Source organism: Astatotilapia calliptera, chromosome 3, assembly GCF_900246225.1.
Source record: "Astatotilapia calliptera chromosome 3, fAstCal1.2, whole genome shotgun sequence".
Lineage (NCBI taxonomy): Eukaryota > Metazoa > Chordata > Actinopteri > Cichliformes > Cichlidae > Astatotilapia > Astatotilapia calliptera.
Window position 1 is genome coordinate 20,386,758 of NC_039304.1, and position 23,674 is coordinate 20,410,431.

Sequence of the window (23,674 nt, forward strand, 5' to 3'; positions counted from 1 at the left end):
AGTACAGAAATATTGCTACGGGTCAAATGGTGACATTGGATGCGCTCAGGCTTCAAAGAAGCTAGCGTAGCCTGAACTTTTATTATTAAGAATAACATCAAGCATGATGTAACTCACCCCTGGAAAACCAAACGGGTTAAGTGGGAAAGAGGGGAGATTTGTTACATGTTTAACTAAAGCTTTGACATGAGATCGCAGATGTTTCTTTTAATAATCACTGGAAATCTGGAACCTTTCTCTGTCACTCCTTACCTTCGTGCAGAGCTCGACGAGCCAGGGCCTCAAACTCGGCGAAGTTGTGCACCAGGTAGCAGTGCTGGTCTTTGGGCTGAGAGGCCATGTCGTGTAGCTCCCTGATGTTACCCTGCCAGATGCCCAAAGTGAAGATCTCAACGCCGCGTTCTCTCAGAGCCGCCGCCACAGGCCGAGGGTCTCCACCGTTAGAGTAGCCGTCAGTGATGAGGAAAATCACCTTGGTGGCATTACTGCGGGAGTGACGAAGGATTTGCTGTTGGAGAAAAAGACATAGATCACATGAATAAATAAAGTTGAACTTGGCTCAATATTCTTTTTAAAGAATCAGTAAAGCTGCTCAGTAAAAGTCCAAAAGAACAAAAGTGCACACATAAGGGCGTTACACTGATCAGCTAAAACATTAACTGACAAGCCAGTAAAATCTAGTGCTCCACTGGGACGCATTTGGTCCTGGCATTCATGTGGATGTTAATTTGACACAAACAACCACGTCAGTGTCATTCACTGACAGCGGGCCCTCCCAGATGGACAACGCATCCTGCAAATTGTTTAGAAATGATTCAAGGAACATAATAAAAAGTTTATTGTGTTGATCCACCCTGCTAATTACCACAATCCCAAACTGATCACGCATCAACAAGCCGGAAGCCACAAGACCACAACGATGGCGTTGCAAATCAACATAGATCACCTACAGAGCTCCGATGTCCAAGCAGACATGCACAGATACTTTATTAGGTACACCTTACTAGTATGGGGTTGGACCCCCTTTTTTATTTGCCTTGAGACTGCTGCAAGATTTTGGTCCATTCAGAGATTTTGGTCCATTTTAACAGCATCACACATAGGGGTGGGCGGTATAAACGGTATATGGCCAACGGTAGAGATTTTTACTATACCGCTCTACCGCGATAGCGCATGTTGATGGTGTCATCATCAAGCTGTGCCTGTTTTGGTCAAAACCACTGCAGCGGCTGCAAACAACATCATCTGCAAATTATGCCGGGCAACAGTAATAGTAAAGAGACGAAGCACTTTTGGAATATGAGGAAAGCCAAAAACTGCGCTTCCTCTACTTCCCTACCATTGATTCATTAATGCCGAATTCTCTCGCAGCTGCTCTATTCCCATGTTGTTGCAGTATATGAATGACTAACCTCGTATTATGGATGGATTATCTCAGTTGTTCTCCTGACTGAAGTTTGGTCCGTGTATAGCATCCTGCTATGCAATTGCATTTGTCCCTATCCACCAGAAACCCTCACGTTAACTTTTATCGAGTGGAAAAAAGTTAGCGTTCATCCTTCAGCTTCACTGTGCTAATGTTATGCTAATCACACAGTTGCTGCAGATTTGTCTGCTGAACATCCATGATGCAAATCTCCCCTTCCACCAAAGCCCAAAGATGCTCTGTTGAACTGAGATCTGGTAACTGGACGACAGTGAACTCACTGCCATGTTCAAGAAGCCCGTTCGGTGTTTTTCTGTCCAGTTTTAATGAACCTTTGCAAGTCGTTTTCTGTTTTCTGTTCCGACCTGACAGGAGTGGCACTGGGGTGGGCTTTAAGGTTTGACATGTTGTGTGTTCAGAGATTATGCATAACTTGGCTCTAACAAATAGTTATTTAAGTTACCTTTGCCTTTCTATCAGCTCGAAGCAGTCTTGTCAGGGTCCTGGGTTTTTGACTGAAGTGTTTTGAGTTTCCTGTGCTTTTTGTCACTTTGTATTGTAAATTATATTCTCATTGTTGGTCTTTAGTTACTCCCTTAAGTCTAGTCTCTTGTATTCTGTGCCTAGTATTTCCCTCTGTGTATTATTTATCATCTCTAGCCTCTTGGTTCTTTCAGTTCTATGCCTTATGGTTTATGTCTCTGTGTTTCTTAGTGTCTCTGTCTCCACCGTGTCTAGTCCGCATCTCAGTGTTATACTTCCTGTTTTACTTTGAAGGTCTGTGTCTCATGTGAGTGTATCCTGCTTTGCTTCCTTGTCTCGTCAGTTCTGATTTCCCCCAGCTGTGCTCTCCTTCTGTGTCTCATTCCCTCGTTATTCCCCAGTGTATTTAAGCCCTGTGTTTCTCATTGTCTCTCATTGCTGTGTGTTACTCTCTCCCTGTGTTTGCTTATGAGCTTAGATTTCCCAGTGTAGTTTTGTTTTGTATGCTTTTCCCCTGCTAGCAAATAAAGCTGAGTTTTTTGAGTTTAAACCTTTTATCTGAGAGCCTGCATTTTGGGTCCAACTCCTGCCTGCCACACAGCGCTTCTTGACAAGTCTAGCCATTCTCCTCTAATATCTGACATCAACAAGGCATTTTCTCCCAGGGAACTGCTTCTCACTGGATATTTTCCATTCTCCAGACACATTATGATGCTCGGTTTGAACTTAGGCCGTCAGAGGTGTTTTGGCATTATGCTGTAGACCCTCAAAAATGTGAGAGCTGTCAGCTGAGACTGGAGAAGTCACTTGGATGAGTAGGGATGGGTATCGAAAACCGGTTCTTGTTGAGAACCGGTTCCCACTGTTTCAATTCCTTGGAATCGTTTGCCATTTTTGCAAACGATTCCCTTATCGATTCCAGTCGCCCCGAATGACGTCACCACGTTGCGGAGCGTCATTTACCTGGCAGGAAACACGGCGCCTAAGCGGCTCAAACGCTCAAAAGTTTGATTATACTTTATGAGAACCGATGACAACAGGGCAACTTGCAAAGTAGATATTTCATTTAAGGGAGGAAACACTACGAATATGCAAAAGCATTTGCTCACAAAACACGCGATGACACGCGTTTTTAATTCCGCTCCGGACTCGTGACTCTCAACCCAGCAGCAGCGGTAACGTTTGCACGTCCTCTCCCGTTAATGCGGCAGGTAAATAATCAACTAACAGTGCATATTATGTTAGCGCAATCTGCCTTATTACAAGACCTGCCATTACTGTACATGTAGGTGACCATGATGAGAGAGACAGACAGAGTCTGGCTGGCGCTCGCTGGCAGTTCTCGCTGCAGTCTACCGGTAGCGTCTCCTTTCAGGCCAGGATAGACTAATGTCACCGAGCAGTGTCTAAGTTTGTGGTCAAAGGCTTGAACCCATTTGCCACAGCAGATGCCCCCGATTTTTGGTAAGTGAATGTGTTTAATTGTAGGCAGGGACATTACTGGATATTCTTGTGTAATTGCCACAGAACAATTTATGTTATACTTTGTTATTGCTACAGAAGAATGTTGCAGCTTTAAGGCAGGGATGACTCCTGGAGTTGCTTTCTCACTGCATATGCTTTATTTCACAATCAGATCGATTCGATAACAAAAACATACAGCAGCTCCTCTCCTACTCCTAGCCCTTCGCTGCGGTGGAAAAAAGAACGACTTCAATCCCCTTCAAGGAACATACGTACAAAATAGTTTTCCTGATACACCAATGGGGCATTCAATGCCATCTTGTAAATATGAGTACTCTGGCAGAGTAACAGTTCAAATGAAAAATACACCAGAACAAACAAGCAAACAAAAAAAGAAGTGTGGGGTACCTTTGAACCAATGAACAAAGTATAACAATTTATACTTTTTAACATAACCCGACCCCGTCAATATGTGATATGTCTCACAAGAATATTTATTTTATTATTTTACATTTACAATTTTTTTTTCCTGGGGACCCTGTGACACCCCATTGAAGAGCCGTAGGCTGGATCTCTCAAGATCTCACTGTTGGGTTTGTAAGGCCATGTTACTCCTAAATTTCTATCTTGTTCAAAGAGAAGATATAAAACAAAGCTCTGAGCTAATCGACCTTAGTGTTCTCCTTTTTAAAAAAAAAAAAAAAGAATCGATAAGAGAATCGATAAAGAATCGAATCGTTAAACAGAATCGAAAATGGAATCGGAATCGTTAAAATCTTATCAATACCCATCCCTATGGATGAGTGACGGAACGTTTCTTCCACTAAAAGCGCTACGTCCAGATGAACAGAATCAACTTTTTGGAATTAGAGAGCTGTAGTAGCAATAGCTGTAGCAATAGTCTGAAACATAGCTCCCATATGACACTGCTTTTATCAATGTAAATGAACGCTAGAGGTGGTAATAAGATACTTTTTTGCCTCTAGATAGAGCCAACAGAGTAGTCACCATTGAGATCTTGTCTTAATGGTAAACTAACCTACCAGAAGACGTGAGAGCAGTATCAGAGTTCTCATCTAACTCTCTCCAAGAAAGTAAATTTCCCAAGATGTCACACTTATAGTCCGAGAAGTTTAAATTGACAAGTGAGACAAACTTGAGCCGGACTTAATAGAGTCATGCTGTTACTGTACATGTTCACCATTCAAATACACACGTCCCACTCATTGCTGTGCATGCCAGCATGCGACCAATATAGCTGCAGCTCTTGTCACGTGACTAAATTGAATAACGAAGAACGTCACACAAGACCACTAACAACAGCCCTCAATACCAAGGTTCCTAAAAACCCTACATCAGCAGGACAGGCAATGAGAGCAGGATGGGGAGAAGGGACCAAAAAAAAAAGAAGGAGAAAGTCTACAATTGTAATTATTTCTCCTACAGACTATGCAGCTGCTTGCCAGTGGTCTAAAACCACCAGGGAACAGTGGGCAACACAGACCGAGTTGCTGTGTCCGCCCCAGACACCAGCTCCAGTTTACAAACTAACTTTAGCCACCGTTTACAATCCAGCACATGCAATTAGACAGGACATTAAAGTTAGAGAAACATATCTTTATTTTCTCGAGAGCACAGAACAAAAATCCAACACTTTGCTGTGGAGGCCAAGCTCAAAGTGTCTTGTTATGTTGTAAGTGGAGGTTGGATAAAAAGAAAAAGCAGTCGGAACAACAAGGTAGAGAAGAACCAACGAATAAAAGAAGCACAACGAGCCAAGATGAAGTCAGAAGGACAGATATCCACTTACACACTTACGCACTTATGCAAAGGCAAAAAGGGCATATCATAAAGAATTTTTTAACGAAGACGAAGATGGAAAGGAAACAAAGAAAAGCGTGTTAAGAGGATATTCTTCTGTATCCCGAATCCAAACAGCACATGATATCTAAACATGACAGATTGTAAAATACGAGAGGTGAAGAGAGACGAGACACGCAAGGGTGTGACCGCCGAGGAGCAGGAGAGTAAGTTCTGCTCTTTATTGTCTAATTGGCTCAACTTCAAGCAGCTCTGGCAGGAGCAGAGTAATTACAGAGCCCGTGGAGCTAAAGGGGAAGAAAAGGAAGATGGAGAGAGAATAGATGAGAGAGAGAGAGGTTACGTTCTCTGATTCTCAAAAATCCAGCTGCTCGCTCTGGTTCTCAGTCCGGAGAGGCCGGCTACGCCCACTCCCAGCTGTCAGTGCACACTGGCAAGCCCGTCACCCCCCCCCAGGCTCCTACCAGGTGTTAGCAGGGTGTTGTGTGAATCCAAATGTTAACATTTCAAGACTCTTCATGTCAAAACAAATGAAGAAGCTGGTGTGGATTAGTGAGCACTGTTAGCTGTATTTCTTTTTTAATGTCTTTTATTAGCTGTCTGCTAAAACTACAGTGGGGTTTCTGCTTTCGCTTTGAGTCAGTGGCTGGTGTTAGTGACTGTGGAGATGCCACCAAATGGAGCATATGCATGCATACCCACTAATAATACCCTCCACATAGTTTAGGTCAGGGTATTAACATAAAGGCGACCGCAGGAGCCCGAGTGTGGGAAGGCACTGCCCTTTATAGTTACTCTCAGCATGCATCTTATCATTCAAGGCATAAAGCAGAGAGGGCAGCAGGTAATGATGCACAATGGTATTTCATGAATAGGAACAAATGCATGTGCTACTAATCAACAGCTGCTAAATAAAGCAGGTTTTTGTGTGCACAGGTATAAAATGCAGTTCTGCTTGATAATATAGTCGTAATAGATATAGACTGCAGCTGTTTTTGCTCAGAAAAATTAATTTCCCTTGATAGAGCACGGGAAAAAAATATAATAATAAAGCAGTCATTCTCTAATAACCGAGGGGAGAGAGAAAGAAAGATGAAAAAAGTAGAATTTAAGCTTCAAAGAGTAACATGTGTTTGAGACTTAGCCAGCAAGCTGTAAAAGTCCGGCCAAATCCAAGTCGTGCTTAAAGTTTTTAAAATGTTGTTCTTTCTTAATCCATGTAATAACCTACATAAAACAACGAGATGACATCATTGTGCTTACACTCTTAACTGTGCTGAATCTAAATATAAAAAAAAATTCCACCAGCTCTATTAAAAATGTGATTTTATTTCAGTAAACTCTTGAACTTAACATTGATTAGCCGTGAAAAAAAGGGGCAAACCACCCGGGGCTGCAACTCTGACCCTACACCATGACGGCACATCGTAAATAAGCACAGTCAAACGCACTGGATGGGGATTTATAGTATCACATAATTTACTGGAGCAATCGTCTCATGCTTCATGGGCTGTTCGGAGGAACTCTGGACAGCTATATGTCAGCTAGAGGTTTCTCTGTGTTGTACACCCTGTGCATTTATTCAATTACACTCTGGCAGAGCCTTCAATGGTGGCCGGCGTAGCTCCAGAGAGGAGGTAATAAGCAGGCAGCAGTGGGACAGCTGATACACCCAAACCAGATACACTTCAGTATCTGGTTTGGGGCCAGTGTTATCTGTCAAAGCATCTGTGATAGTGAAGGGACCAGCAGGCCTCGAGGGATTAGTTGTAAGAGCAATGAATCCATCTCCTCTCCAGCAACGCCTCAAACTCTGGCAAGAAGGAAGAGTGAGACGAGCAGCCCATATGTGGAGTTGATGATTTTTTTTTTTTTTTAATGTACAGGAAAAATGTATTGTCTCTTAGACACACTGTACATGCAGAAATACCATCCAGCAGGACTTGTTTTCTAGAAACTGTATTCGTTGCTCTGCTGCACGCGTCGAGGATACTGCAGAATTTATCAGGGGTCATGTATCTGTGTCCAGTTTCTTGTAATATCTTTTACACCTTCCCCTCCATTTTCTCTGCATTTTTTCCTGCATTTGGATAGTCATATTTAATTAGAATCAACCAATTAAAAGAAAAAATGATGAGTAAGACATAGTAAAGGTACATCAGTAGGCAGTCTTCAGTTACAGACTGTTGCATTTGGGGATTGAATGTCTGATTTCATCAGAATCAGTTTGTGAAGGTCCAATCTTCTTTAAACTTTCTTGCTCGATCTGTGGTCTTACTGGCTACCTAAAAGTTCTACTGAAAGCAGAATGATGTTTATCTTGTAGGGTGCTTCTCCCTTTGAGATTGGATAAGATGGCCAGACATTAGTCAGGAGGGACTCACAGAGCTGCTACTCCTCCATACTGAAGGCAACCAAGGTGCTTCAGGCATCTGACCAGGAAGCCTCCTGGGTGTGTGCTAGATGAGGCGTTTCATGCATTTCCTACCAGGTGTAGGACCTGCAGCAAACCCAAGGTGTGCTGGAGAGATTATGCCTTGGTACCATCTCAATGCCGTCCCGAGAAGAGCTGGAGGAGGTGGGATAAGCGGCAGACAATGGATAGATAAATGATTGGATGGATATATGGTATGATTGATAAAGCAGAGTATGATTTAGGGTGTCACAATGATATGAATGGGATGCTAGTGCAGTGCAGTTTAAACACACTCATTTTCAAAGATGGAAACCTGCAGAGGAAATAAAACCTGAGCAGATGCTTGTATGATTAGAACTTCAAAAGCAGGCACCTCATTGCATTTGGCAGAAGTGACTACAAAACATTTCCACACCTTGAGGGGCTAACGACAGTGCCAAGGTACCACAGCTGTTAATCAAAGCTTTATAAATGCATGGCAGCTATCCTGAATTCAAATGAGGACCTCTGTACCACCACCATGCTGCTGTCATCCCATCAGCCCCATCCCATAACTTTGATCAGAGCCTGAACCCACCTGGTTCTGAGTAAAGCTGGTTAATGATTCTTTCTGCATTGGCAGCAGCGGGCACCACTTGGAAATGTGCACTTGAGTATGTGCTCACTCAAATATACCGGCTGATAAAGTTGAATAGTGAAAGCTGTTGTTATAATCCGCCACAGTTTTTTACTTCTCTGAGATCCACGTTCCAGAAACAAAAACTTTATTTGCAGGCATTCCACAGAGGACAAAAACAAGCAACCCAACTGCATCCGTTCGGAAAGCTGTCTCCCCGTCGGTCGGAAGTTGGAGGGCTTGTTTGGACAGGCTATCTGCTCTTGGCTTTGGTGGTAAGAATAACAACAACATTTCTGTAGGAGCCCAACAGGACAACATGCACACATTTAGGGACAATCACAGACACCAGACTCAATGTTGGTGTTATTGAGCAACATTTCAGGGACACATACTTTGGATATTTCAGAAAAACTAGGTCACTTACTCACTTACTTATTTGATTTTTTTTTCTTGGTTGAATCACTGATTCTTTAGCAGTGTTGTTTCTGTTAGCAAAAAAGCTTCACAGAAATACAAAACCATAGCAGATTTACTTAAAGTAAATGTCTTAACTCCTACCTGTGGTTGGGTCTCATTTTTGAGGCAAATGACTCCTGAAATGTTTTCACTTGAGAGCACACTTTTTTGGATCTCTTGTAGCTCCAACAGATTTGAAGTCATTTTTCCAAGCCTCTCACACATTGTTTCATGCCCCATCATCTCTGTTTCAGTGACTTTATTCCACAGAACTCATTTTCATCAGATTGGTTTCCACACGCGCCAACCAGCTGCTCATGCCCATCGAAAAGGATATTTGGCCCACAGCATGAATTGCAAATCAAGTATATTTACACTCAACATTTCTAAAAGTTCTTAAATAAAGTTTTTAGATGGATTTTCTACCTTTCAACTTGTCTGTTAAATGACTTGCAGAGACCTGAAAGTTGCCTCAGAGCAATCTGCCTCATAAATCTAATTTCATTTTGTTGCCAGTGTGAGGTTATTATCACGTGCTAAATCAAGTTTCTAATGCTCTGTGGAGCATTAGAAACTTGTGGCTGTGGAGTGAAGGAAAGCTAAAGGCTTCCAAAAATATCTTTCCTCTGAAGTGCTGTTTAAAAAAAAGCTGTACTTTGGGTTAAAGTAGTTCAAGTAGAAGGTTTTTAAAGGGTTCATGCTCTTCACTGAATTGTGACGACAGGCTATCAGAACTTTCTAGATAAAATGTGAAAAATGTTTCCTGTGATATGCAGATCAAAAATGTATGTTCTGCTTTGTGAGATAGTCTGCACTGATATATTCACAGTTTAATGTTAACATAGCTATTTATTTTTGTATTATTTTTTAATGTTTTGTCTATTTAAAAGTAGAATGGGAGGCAGAGCCTTGAGCTGCCACGCCTCTCTCCAAAGGATCCAGCTCCTAGTTTGGGAGCTGGATCTTTGGGAGCTTTGACTCTACTTTTAAAATTCAAGTTTGTAAGGCTTAAAATTTTCAGTTTTAGAAAGAGCTCATAGGAAGACCTGGTAACAGATAACACTGAGTCATCCCTTATGCTGCTATATGCTCCGCTTTCTTCTACAGTTCCCTTTTTACTATAACTTAATGGGGCTCTGCTTGTGAAAAAGCAGCCAATGTCCAAAGAAAAACTTTGAAAGGCTTTCAAAAAACCTTAAAAAAAACCTATTGTTCAAAACAACTTTTCAAATTTAGAAGAAAGTGTGGCTCCTTGGAAGCAAAATACAAGAAAATGAGGGGTTGTTCAAGACAAATTTAGAGGTATGTAAAGTATACAAAAGTAAACAAATTGAAAGCCATACAATGAAGGAATCCTATCACACTGTAGAAATGACAGCAGAAATAAACAACACTGCACAGTCTGTGTTCGTATGTCACCTGTAAAACAGCACAGGAACTGAATACAAATGCTTCCTAACACCAGCTTGAAGCAGTAATATTCTATTTTCTTTCTTTTGTTATGATGATCAGAAAATTAGTTGTAATAGTGAAGCATGTGCAGGATGTCCCATCCTTTTCCAGATCCAAACTATTTCTAACACATATTTTATCTTCTGCATTTCTGGTAGTTTTCCTGTTATTGTTAAACTAGACAGGATAATTTGTCTTCACTGATTTATTCTTTTGCTACCCATTTCTCCCAAGAGAGGTTACAAGAAATCTCCAAAAGTCCAAATAACAAGATTAATGATTTATTTTGACAACACAAAGACTATTATGAGGAGCAAACTGTTTCTCTGGGGTGTGTGATTGGATCACAATCACTGCCTCGCTGAGCCTTTTCTGAAAGAGCAACACTGAGGCTAGTTGTCAGATAATTGAAAAAGCTTCTCATTTGCCAGCCAAGATAGCCTTTCGCCTTGACATCACATTGTTGAAATAGCTTCTCTCCTTCTCTCTGTGTCTCTCCCTCTCTCTCTCTCTCTTGTTGTTCCTGGTTGAGTTGTTGAGTTTGATGAATGGTGTTGTGACAGAAGCCATCAAGCTAACACACACAGCTGTCCAGCCTACTGTGTCTGGCAATTAACTAACTGTCCACACTCTATCTTGGCCAACACTTCGGATGGCGCTGTACTTCTTAGTCAAACTGAGTTTGTTTAAAAATCCTCTCACATAGGCAGACTTTGGTGAAGACTTTTAAATTATTAGGTACTGGTAAGTATGTCACTGGTTGCCAAATTGGGAGCAATTTCCTGTAATGGCTCTCCTCTTCTATGAATAGTTTTCTAGTCCTAAATTTTTTTGCCAACTACACCCCAGACAGGTTAACAATCATCTATGCAATCCTCATGTAACGTCAAAAACACTCTTTGTGGTTTTGAGAACCTCCACTTAAAGCATAATGATTGATGAGTGATCTTTTCTGAAAGTTAAACTGAAATTAAATTGTTTTTGTCCAATGCAGCATAGAAATTGCATCTTCTCTCTAAATTACTCATCCCATGTTCTCATTTGAGAACAAACACACACGCACACAGTGACAGGCTGCTCTGAGCAACTGGGAGAAAAAGAAGTGCTGATGTATTTCCACAAAGTCTTTTTTAAATACATTACGACACTATGTTACACTGGAAAAAAAGCAGCAACAAAGCAATAGTCGTCTCAAGGTGCTTTATATTTTAAGATGAAGACACTAAATTCAAACGACTACTTTTGAGCATGCACTTGGTGACATTGGGAAAGAAAAACACCCTTTTAACAGGAAGGAACCTTCAGCAGCTCAGGGAGGCATTGATGGCGATGACTAGGAGGCAAAATGTGATCACATTTTTTGACTTAATCATGAAGTATTGTGTGGGATATGAAGGTCAGGTGAGGTTGCTTGATATGCAGATGAGATTGTAGGGGATGTCTAAGATTTACATAAAATATTAGCTATATTCGATCTATATGAGTGAATTAACTAGGTCAGAAACATAAACAAATGGAAAAACCTGTGGAGGACTCTCGCGCCTCGATACTTGCACTTGATCCCTGATACAGATTTCAGATATTGTACAGGCTCATTTATTAGCCAAACAAGTTTTCTTTTGAAACCTAAGATAAGATCTTAAAATATTACATTAAAGCTGAAATGAGACGAAAAAATATTTGAAAGATTGAGAAGTTGACCTTACTAATTGTGATATTCAAATTAAAATGTCATTATTTCATACACTGGTACAAAAAACAGTTTATTTTGAAATTTCTGTTCCTCTGACACTGGTAAATAAAGGGAAAGAGCTGTTTTACTTCACTGGGAAAAATAAACAGGGGCAGTAATGATCTGAGTGAGACTTGGACATTATATTTTAGGTCATTCACAATTTCTCTTTTTTGTTCAGAGTTTGTTGTTTGGGGTTTTTTTGTGTGGACATTTTTAGGATTTAATTGATATGTACGCTTTTGGGCCCTGTACTATGAAGCGAGTTCAGTAAAGCCAAAGTACTCCTTTCTGGCTTCACTTACCGAGATATCAGCCATCAGGCTTTGCAGTCAGACAAAGTTGCTAAATTACTCCAGGGGTTCGCAATTTAGCAATAAGCATATTCACATTAAAGAGATTTTGCTGGAAGTATCTGATTGTAGATAAGTCTACTGGTAACTGAGGGGTCTGGTTTTACAAAGAAAGATTATGTTTTTATGTTAGAAAAATATGCAGAGGTTAAACACATAATCTGGACTGAAAATTAAAACAGCTGCTGCACACAAAGCAGCGATGTGAGTGTATGTGAGAGGGAAAACTCATTACAGTAGTTTAGTATTAAAAGCGCTGCATGAATGTGTGTGTCATGGCTAGACGGTCCTCACCGATCGTCTTGCCAATTTGTTGTGGTGTTTGTGTGTACTGTGTCGTGTTCTCCTCTCCATCCTGTGCATGTGTTTTTCTGCTGGAACATGTACTTCCGGAAGCCGTGGCATGGAACGGCAGTTGACCGGAGGGGAGTGTCCTGAGCTAGAATCATCGCACCTGTGCGGAATTACCTTGCCAGCACAGACCTATTTAATGGGGCGGTTGAGTCACAACCAACGGTGTGACTCAACCGTGTTGTGTTTGTCTATTTAGACGACATTCTCATCTTCTCTAAGACTCGAGCCGAACATGTGAAACAGGTGCGACTGGTGCTGCAGCGTCTGCTGGAAAATCGACTTTTCGTCAAGGGTGAGAAATGCCAGTTTCATGTTCAGTCTGTGCTGTTTTTGGGGTTTATTGTGGAGGAGGGGCGGCTACGAGCCGATCCTGCTAAGGTGAAGGCAGTGGTGGAGTGGCCCGAACCCAAGACGCGTCGAGAACTGCAAAGGTTTATCGGGTTCGCCAACTTTTACAGGAGGTTCATCAGGAACTTTAGCCAGGTGGTTTCTCCCCTCACACAACTCACTTCTCCCAAACTGCCCTTTCTATGGTCTAGTTCCGCGCAGCAGACGTTTGCCCGTTTGAAACAACTGTTTTCCTCTGCTCCCATTTTGATCCAGGCTGACCTCACCCGACCATTTGTGGTGGAAGTGGACGCATCGGATTCGGGGGTGGGGGCCGTTCTCTCCCAGCGGGTGGGTGGCAAGCTGCATCCATGTGCCTACTTCTCTCGACGGCTGACCCAAGCGGAACAGAATTACGACGTGGGCGATCGGGAGCTCCTCGCCATCAAGCTGGCCCTGGAGGAATGGAGGCACTGGTTGGAGGGAAGTGAACACCCCGTTGTGGTTTGGACGGACCATAAGAACTTGGCGTATATCCAGGCAGCTAAGCGTCTTAACGCACGTCAAGCCAGGTGGGCCCTGTTCTTTACACGTTTCAATATCACTATAACCTACAGACCAGGATCACGCAACACGAAACCCGATGCTCTCTCACGCCAATTTGCACCACACACGGATGACGGAGAGAAGCAGAGACCCATTCTGCCCGCCACATGCATCGTGGGAGCTATCACATGGGAGATCGAGAGGATGGTTAAAGAGGCCCAGCAACAGGAGCCGGACCCAGGGACGGGCCCTGACGGACGACTGTTCGTCCCCACAACGGTCCGGGGCAAGGTTATACACTGGGCCCATACAGCAAAGTTCTACTGCCACCCTGGTAAGAACCGCACCGTGAGTTTCTTGCGACGTTTGTTTTGGTGGCCCTCTCTTCTCAGGGATGTTCGGGACTACGTTGCGGCCTGCCCTACCTGCGCTCGCAATAAGACCCCCAGTGCCCCCCAGGCCGGTCTCTTGCACCCTCTGCCGGTCCCCAAGCGCCCCTGGACACATGTTGCTTTGGATTTTGTCACTGGTCTACCGTCGTCATCAGGTAACACGACCATACTAACTGTTGTAGATCGTTTTTCCAAGGCGGCGCACTTCGTGGCGTTGCCCAAGCTCCCGACTGCCTTAGAGACGGCTCGGCTCCTTACTGAGCATGTTTTTCGGTTACATGGGATTCCACAAGACATTGTTTCTGATCGGGGCCCCCAGTTTACTTCCCGGGTCTGGAGGGCGTTTTGTTCAGGACTAGGGGCCCGTGTGAGTTTGTCTTCAGGTTTTCATCCTCAGACGAACGGTCAGGCGGAGAGGGCGAACCAGGAGTTGGAAACCATGTTACGCTGTGTGGTTTCCTCGAACCAATCCACCTGGAGTGACCAGTTGGCTTGGATTGAGTACTCCCACAATTCCAGCACGTCAGCGGCCACTGGTGTGTCTCCGTTTGAAGTGTCGCTGGGGTACCAGCCACCATTACTTGCCATCACTGAAGGTGAGCTGGCCGTTCCCTCTGTTCAGCATCATATGAGACGTCTTCCAGGCCCCCGCCGCCCGCTCGGGTTGTTGCCGGCGCTCCTGCTTATGCCATCACGCGGATTATGGCTGCCAGGCGTCGCGGTGGGGGCTTCCAGTTTTTGGTGGATTGGGAGGGGTATGGTCCGGAAGAGCGTGCTTGGGTGCGATTCTGGATGATGCTATGGTGAAGGAATTCCGCCGCCGGCACCCTGACAAGTTTGGTCGGTCGCCGGGAGGCTCCCGTTAATGGGGGGGGGTACTGTCATGGCTAGACGGTCCTCACCGATCGTCTTGCCAATTTGTTGTGGTGTTTGTGTGTACTGTGTCGTGTTCTCCTCTCCATCCTGTGCATGTGTTTTTCTGCTGGAACATGTACTTCCGGAAGCCGTGGCACAGAACGGCAGTTGACCGGAGGGGAGTGTCCTGAGCTAGAATCATCGCACCTGTGCGGAATTACCTTACCAGCACAGACCTATTTAACGGGGCGGTTGAGTCACAACCAACGCTGGAACGTTGAACTAAACCGGGGTTCAGGGATTGGAGGAGGAGCCGGCACCAGGAGTTGTTGTGGATTATTACTGCACTGTCACCGTGAGGAGAGGTCGCCGTATCACTGCACTGCCCTTTTTGGATTATAGACTCGAACTGTTAACTCACCTTTTCACTGTAAATAAATCCACTGTCATTCTGCAAGGAGTCTCGCACCTGAGTCCTTTAATCCAATTCACCATGACAGTGTGAGTGATTTCATATACAAGTTGGCGCCTAAATTAGTGCATTCAGCAGAAAAAATGAAAGGAATAAAGTTGTGCTAAGACTATATTTATTACTGATGCTCATCCGGGAAACACAAAGACTAGAATATACTGAAAACCTTTAGACCCTTCTGCTATTCATGCACAGAGGTTTGAGTGATGTTTCAGGAACGGTAATGCTATTTTCCAGAGAGACTTTGCTGGGCAACAGGCGGTAATTTCATACCTGTTAGGTCTACAGTATATGTTCGCATGGCAATTTAGCCCTAGTAAGGAATGAACCACATTCATAGTCCAGGGTTAACCCCGACATTATAGTTTACCAGCCAGGAGAGTTAGTTAGCTAAATATATACAAAATAAAGAGCTATTGAGCAGCCTTCCTCCTTTTAGAGATATGTTTTTACCCCTTTTTGTGAAACTTCAATATAAACGAATGGCACACAGTCTCACTCACTATTGGTCAATAATCAGTTTGTCATCATTTCTTGGTACCTACCAGAAAGCCAGAAGAATCTTAGATTTAGAGCCAGAAATGACATGGCTTTTTTTGTGGAATGCGTTTTGTTGAGGCTATTGTTGGTAGGAAAGCTATCTCTGCCTTTTTCGCTGTAAACAGATCCCTTTACTATATGACTAATGGAATCAATCACCAAAAAGTGACAGCTAATGTTTTTTTTTTAAATCATCCAATAATGTGCTTGCACCTAAATTGTATTCTGGCTACACTCCTATAAATCCATGATATGAAAAACATTTTTTAACATGGAATTTGACATGTTATGCAATATTTGCAATACAGAGAGCATTACCTCACTCTCCGAGCAGCCACGGCATCATCTCCAAGGCCTAGCTTTGATTTTTGAAATAAACAGAGGCAACAGTGTGGTGAAGCTTGTTGCTTTCCTGACTCCAGACTGGCATGTTGAAACTGCTTATGCGCAGGGAATGATTTGGGGACTGTCGCCGGCTTAAAGCATCCATGAAAATGTATCCCATCTCTTCCAGACTTGGGTCAGACCACACTGCACAGACAGACGCAGCATTTTCCTTTGTTATGCTGACTCTTGTTGCTGTAGCTGCATTTCTTCCTCATGTTCCTTTCTCCATGTCCTCCTCTTCTCCTGAGGGGTTTATTTATCTTGGTATCAATTTTTGGTGGAGATTTCCTCTTATTAAGCAGAAAATTGAGATGTCAGCGACTGTGGTCGATATTACCGTAAAGTTGCAATTCATTGATTGTTGTGTTTGTTCTGGACTGGGCCAGTCGTTAGTAGGGTTATATTAGACCTTATAACATCAAGAGGAAGCTCATGCTGGGAGGTCCATTGAAGAGGAGGAGGAGGAGGACACATCTAGGTCATTATTGCTCTGGGATTGTATGGATTCAGCCTGAGTTACCATGGATTTGCACAATGGAAAAACTTGCTATAAATAACACGATGTTGTGCATATTTGTTCTCCGAGAAAATGAACGAAAACAGTAATACAAATGTGCTGTTGCTGGGAAACACTTGCATTTAGTGTTTAGTGAAGTGAAACTGATTATATTTGCTTTTGTGTTCTTCTTTGAAAAAGTTAGGTGGGGGTTTGGGGGTGATTTGTATCGTGCGCTGGGGGACGGTTTTCCTGCCAGCACATGGCCTTTCAAAATGAACTGATTAAAACTCTGGCCAATACAAACTTTGTCTCTATATTTGGACAACTACTTGGAACAACGTTTCTTGCCGAGGTTGAAAAGACAACTAATAGTCTCTAAAATGGAAATCTTACACAATTCGAAGAGGAGAAGGTTAAAAAGTTAACAAAAAGACTCACACATGACGACAAAGGGATGCAAGCATACTTGTGGGTTCACATACATGTACCAATTACCTACCTACAGTCATTTACACAGACAGAGACAGACAGACAAACTTATGAACACACTCACTTACCAAAGAAAACAACCCAATGGAATCTGACATGCTCAAACTCTAACCTCAACATAGCAAGTGGTTTACTAATAGACCTACAAACCTTAGCCCATAAAAACATGTTATTTAGGCTGCCACTACTGGCTCTTTGAAATATTTTTGGTTTTTTCAAGTGCCAACGAATGACGCTTTTGGTAAATTTTAATCTCAAGATGCCAAAGAAAATCCATGTGCTTAAAGAATTTGTGTGATTTGTGCCTTTAATCACTGCAGAGAGAAGACACAGCCCCATCTCAGAGGTATAAAGTTGATTTGTAGCAGCAAGATGAAAGTTACACAAGGCCAAATCAACACTACACTAATCAAAAGCAGTGTATTGCTTCAAAGACAATGCGCATTACTCATTTGTTACTGGAGCCTGACTGATACATTGGTATGCAATTTGTGAAAAAGCGTAGCACAGAAACGTCTCAGTCACACAGCCTAGAAACCCCCCAGGTCACCTTGCTAATGAAAAATGTCTATTTGTCCGACCGGCTCCTGGAGGTTACTGACAGTAGCTTGGTGAAATAGTAAGGAGCATGATGGACTGAAAACCTCCTGTTTTTGGTTGATGAAAGACTGCAAAGGTCTGCTGCAGTTTGCATGAAGCCAATCTGTGTGCCTACAATGTACACCAACTCCTTACCAAGTAGTAGCAAAACTTGAAAAAGAGCAAAAAAAACCCACAGGTATACGGAGAAAGTTCTGGCTCACCGCTGAAGCCAATACATTTCAAAACTTTTACTTTGAAATCTCCGTTTCTGTTTTGCATTGCCCTCTTCACAGTTTCAATTCTACTTGGTGAGAAGTTGGCAGGTGTCTTCCATGTAAACTACAGACAACTGCAGCAATCTGACCAAAGCAATAACAAGGAACCTCCAGCAACCACTCGCTGGGGAATACACATCTTTTCCAAGTGACCTGTGGTTGCCAGTGGGGTCTGATGCCTTGCTAAGGCTGGACGACTACCATAACTCTGGCAAATGCTGACTGTCAAATTATTAACAATTAGGGATGCACACATGCATTGCAGAAACAAAGATAAACTCCACTCTTCTGAGAATATTTAAATTTCAAATATGAAAGAAAGAAGAAATTCCAAACTGAGAGATCCCTCTGCAATTGCCTATTCGTAAATGCTTTTAATAACACTTTACAGTGTAACTATAAAGCAATTTATCTTCTCAAGGAGGTGAAGTAAAACGACAAATAAACCAAACAGAAGCAGACAACTCGCTGATAAGACGAATTCCTCTAATAACATAATCCTAGTGCTTCTGTTACACAGGCACATAGACAGACACTGACATGAGCAAGAATATGAGAGTATACTTGTAAACTCAGTAAGAAGCTTTATCTGCCAAGGTACCTAAATCTTGCTTTAGCTGTAGCGTGAGAAGCAAGAGGGGAGGACCAAGAGCTTCAAAATATAAAAATGTCCTGACATTGACCAGAAAACCTCAGATTAGATATACAGAGGGTGGGTGACTTCATTCTGCTTCATTCTATGCAGAGGATGTCATTACTACACTATACCTTTAAATAACACATAGTTTATATTCCACTATATTGAAAGATGCTTAACAGTCCTGGCAATAAGGTCCACAGCAGCTGTTCTGGAGTGTTTTTAAGGGCCACATTAACGATTTTATTGTCTTGAAAATGTCAGCTAGTATTAAAATACACTATTTATAGAGCTGGCAACTTTAAATTGGTCGGTTAAACCACTGAAAATTCCACAACAGGCGACAAAGAAAACCAATAGGTCCTCCTAATTGTTTGTAACCTTCTGCTTCTTGTTATGGACAAAATTATATAACTGAAAGCTACGATACAGATCCAAAGTTTGAAGTCAAGAGCTTGGTATCTGTTTCAAAATTCCAGAATTGGTCAGGGTCTATTCAACTCTAAATGAAAACCTTTCATATGAAAAATATGTGCTAGACAACCTACTTTTAATAGAACCACAGCTTCAGGAGCAGAGTGACCCAGTGGAAACACACTTTTTCCAGTTAGATCAAGGTTTCTAATAGCAGAATAACACAGCTGAACACAGACCAGTGAAGGTGCTGACAGCCAGTTCTTGCGCCTGCTTGCCTCTCTGGCCTTTGACCCTACCAACACAGTCTTAGTCTTCAAAGTCTTCTCACCTCTCCATCCTGAATATCACACATTTTTGATTTTCCTCTGAGCCTCTTAGCCTCACCACTCTCACTGACCCCACCCACCAGCCACTCATTTATCACTTTCACACACACACAGCTTCACAAGGCTGCTGTTAGCAGCACGTATCAATTGCTGAGCAGCAGCTATTTTAAGTGAGAGGGAATCTGCGTGTAGTTGAGAGCATATTCATGCATGGACATGCACACAGTGGAAAAACGGAAAGAGAGGCTAAGAGAGTGAGCATGATGTGTGCATGTGTGTGGATCTAACAGGCCAGAGATATTAACACTGGAGATACTTTACACTGAAGCAGGTTTTATGCCTTTTTCCTTTCACGTTATTTACAATAACACACAATATTTATCAGAAAACGATAAAAAGTGGTGGTCAGTTGTTCATCAGTCTGCTAAATGCTAGACAAGTTATCATAAGACGAGGAACTTGGGCAGAGGCCTGTTACACTATCACCTTTGACTTCAGAGGACTGCCCTCCTCATTAGCTCTGTGAAGTTTCACACTATTTCTATCAAAAAGATTTCTGATGCTTTTGAAAGAAGCTGCAGCATGCTGGGTGGAATCACAAGCACTGCGTGACCATCATCAGCTCCTTGCTGCAGGAGGCGATCGAGGCTGTAAGCCCCACAGCACCTGTTGGGATAAAGGCATCACTGACCTTTCTCAAAACCAGCGTTTGCTTGTCATACTTAAAAGAGTACAGGTGTGATTAATATTCTCATGTGTGCATTCCAGAGTTGCAGTGCCTGGTATTGTTCATGCTGGCCCTTTGGCATGAACTTTTCTTGCTTTGTCTGAGAGAAACATGAGCACAGGTCATGAGGTCAACTCTATGTGGGAATAAAATCTATTCTGCTTTCATTAAGTGTCTTAACTTTATATGTCTCTGATCCTAACATGTGTAGCTTCATGAAATGTTGCACACTGCTAATAAGGGCTGTCAATGTATAATCCAAATTGGAATATGCACTCATTGGCCACTACATTATGTACACCTGTTCAACTTTAATCTAATCATCTCATCAGTCAAACTCACAGAAGCAACTCAAAGAATTTGAGCATGTAGACATGGTCAAGAAGACTTGCTGGTCCAAAAAAGAGAAAACATCCAGTGAGGAGGAGAACAGTCAGACTGCTTTGAGCTGATAGGAGACACACAGTAACTCACCAGTAACTCCTTTAAACCCTCGTAGCAACAAAAGTATGCAGAAGAACATCTCTGAATGTACAAATGTCAAACCTCCCATCAGCTAAGAACAAGAAACTGAGGCTACAATTCTTTCTAATCTTTCTAAGATTGAGAAACCACTGTCTGCTCTGTCCATTTACACTGTGAACAGATTTGTACATGATAGGGCTAGATTTCAGAGCTGGTATCCTGCCTTGTATCAAAGGTTCAGACTTGTGATGTATACATACAAGTGTGTGTGTATATATATATATATATATATTTATTAGGGGTGCAACGATACTCATATCGATATTGAACCGTTCGATACAGTGCTTTCGGTTCGGTACGCATATGTATCGAAGAATTCAAACTCTCTTTTCCAAAGACGAGTAATTTCTCAATCAGATAGATTTATTTATTTTTATGGCGTTTTTGTTCTCAGCAAGCATCAGTGAGAATTAACAAACTTACGGATTTTGACCTCTGTTACAAATTATATATTCCTGTAATACAGCAATTTAACTGGAAAAATGACAAATTCAAAAAGGCTACCAGCAACATCTGTTTGTAAAAAAGGACCGAAGCGTTGAAGAACCAAGAGTAACGAACACCGCTGGGAACTGTGAAACTTGTGTTATCGTAATATTATATAAAATTATAATATATATATATATATATGTATATATATATATATATATATGTTCATGCATGGAGGGTCCATGCAAGTCCAGCACCCCTGAGGCTATATGCTTAGTGGAAGGAAGGAGGCTGTCAGTAACACAGTGCAGGATGAGACAACAAGCATCCACGATGGCCCCAACTGACTGCATGCTCAGTTAATACCTCAGGCAGCAGAAACCCAAGAAAGATGGTATGTACCACTGGCAGATAGAGGAAGTGGCTGAAATCCAGAGGTCCTACCAGTGGCTGGTCAAAGCTGGACTGAAAGACAGGTTCCAAACTGGTTACTTGAACATGACAATGAGTTCATGTTACTCAAATGGCCTCCACAGTCAAGAGATAACAGTCCAATAGAGCACCTTTGGGATGTGGTTGTGTGAGGAATATTTTCAGCACCCTGTTGAATCTGTGCCATGAAGAATGAAGACACTAATGAAGCCAAAGAGGGTCAAACCTGATATTAGCAATGTGTACCTAACAAAGTGGCCATTGAACATGTAATTAAATATATCAAAACAAAAAGAGTACAAAACAATTTCCACTGACAGCAGGCTAATAAAAGATCTTCATTACATTAACAGTTGTAAGACAAAAATACTTACATGACATTATTGGACATGATACAGTTCATTCAGTCTTTTTCTGCTGATTTCTTTATTCAACAATTTGTTTCCACCTCTTGAATGCAACTAGACAAAAGTATAGTTAAACAATCATTAAAAAAGCTTACAACTTAGATGTGCATCTAAGGTTTTATGGATGTAATTGTTATTATAGAAATACAAGTGACTGTGTTTATATTTGTACAGCAGTACAGAAGCAGTGTAATCCACTCCTATAAACTAAAAGCAGCTCCTCTAGACTCCCCACTTGTAGATCAGATTTTTATAACCAGAGTCCTCTCTTAAGTCAGTGAACTAAGATCGGTGTCTCAGCGGAGCAATCCACTGTATGGGTAAAGTGTAAGTAAAGACACAGTGACGGATTCGTAAGGCCAGTGCTGAAAGCTCTTGAATTACATTTGTGTCTGTCAAGGGGGTTTTACTGACATCTGGGTTTTACAGAACCGGGAAGCATAAAGATTGCCCTCTGCAGACCAGCGTGCTGATCTCATTTCAATGCCCCGTTTCTCTGAAAGGAGAGAAAAGAAGGTGCAGAGGATAATTGGGGCTCAAAGCAAGTAGCAAGTGAATAATTTCCTCTGGTACTAGGTTGAAAGACGAAAGTGGTGTGCGGTAATTTCCCGTCTGGCTAAGCGACTAACTCCTGATGCATGGAACAGGAGCAGACGAGAGGAGAGAAGCTGCGTATTATCTCACTGAGTTTTTACATTTCCTCTTCCATTCTGAAGGAATTTTCAGATGTGCAAGTCCCACAGTGAAGGAAAGTACACTGAAAGACGTCACACACTGACTCTGATAAGTACTGAGAGCCTCATTAATTTCCACTGAGAACTTGCCAGGGACACTTGAAGGATCTAGGCGTGCTTTCCCATCAGTTTACAAGTAAACAGTCTTTGTTTGGGATGATTAAAAAGTTATTATTAAGTTATCTTGTTTATGAAACATCTAAACTTTTAAATTAAATGAATCAGCCATATCCATGCAACACTGAAAATGGTTTCCTGGCTCAGGCATGCAACCATTTACAGTAAAGAAAATCTGTGAGAGACTTTGTGTTACTTTGCTTCACACCAATGTGCAGATTTTCCAGTAATATCGTCATCTGTGATGAACAAATTAAATTAAGTCCCAATCAATAAAACTGCTCTGGAAATTAAAAGTTTTATTCAGTGTTGACTAAGACCTCTTTGGGGGGAGTAAAAGTTCTCTGTAAAGGAAAAAAAGACACTTTTTTATTGCTGTTTTTAAAAAGTATTTATGCCAACCTAACATTTGGTTAGGTTCCCTTAAAAATAAAAGATTTACCTAATAAGTTGTAAGGTACAGAAAAGGAGAGAGCTGCACTGGTGCTCAGTGTGTGTTCTCCACCAAAATGCCCTATTTAGCAAATTTTATGGAAAGCGATGTGAAACCGCAACATGATTTAATGAGTCTGTCCTTTGCCCGTGGTCGACCTCTCCACCAATTTTCAGCTCTGTAGTTTTTGCGTAATCTTGCTGAGAAAAAGCCGTTAATGATCATATATATACATGATCGATTTAGCACCTGGAGATGAAAACTGGGACTGATGCACACTCGATCGAACGCTCACACACATACACATTTCAGACTCATGCACATGCTCTCCCGTTGTTTCCACTGGCCTCAATCACCTCATTTTCATCCTCTAATTCTTAAACTGGAACCAGTGGTTTTGGCCAGGGCAGGGGCCAGTTATTTGACCGCAGCAGTCTTAGCACAGAGGCCAAGTGGGACACACTCTGCAAGATCCAAACCAGCATATACTATATACAATGACATCTACTGAAAACCCTGGAGTCTAACTTCATGGCAGGAAAAACAGGGA

At 42.1% G+C, this 23,674-nt stretch overlaps 1 protein-coding gene across 1 annotated transcript in view; it reads right to left on the reverse strand.

Annotated features, from left to right (window-relative positions):
• Positions 1–241: 241 nt before the first annotated feature.
• LOC113013492 (sushi, von Willebrand factor type A, EGF and pentraxin domain-containing protein 1-like) overlaps positions 242–23,674 on the reverse strand; it is a 40,874-nt gene continuing 17,441 nt past the window's right edge. Inside the window, exon 2 of the mRNA XM_026154475.1 lies at positions 242–508. Within this exon, the coding sequence (XP_026010260.1) occupies positions 242–508 (267 nt within the window). The remainder of the gene's footprint in view (positions 509–23,674) is intronic.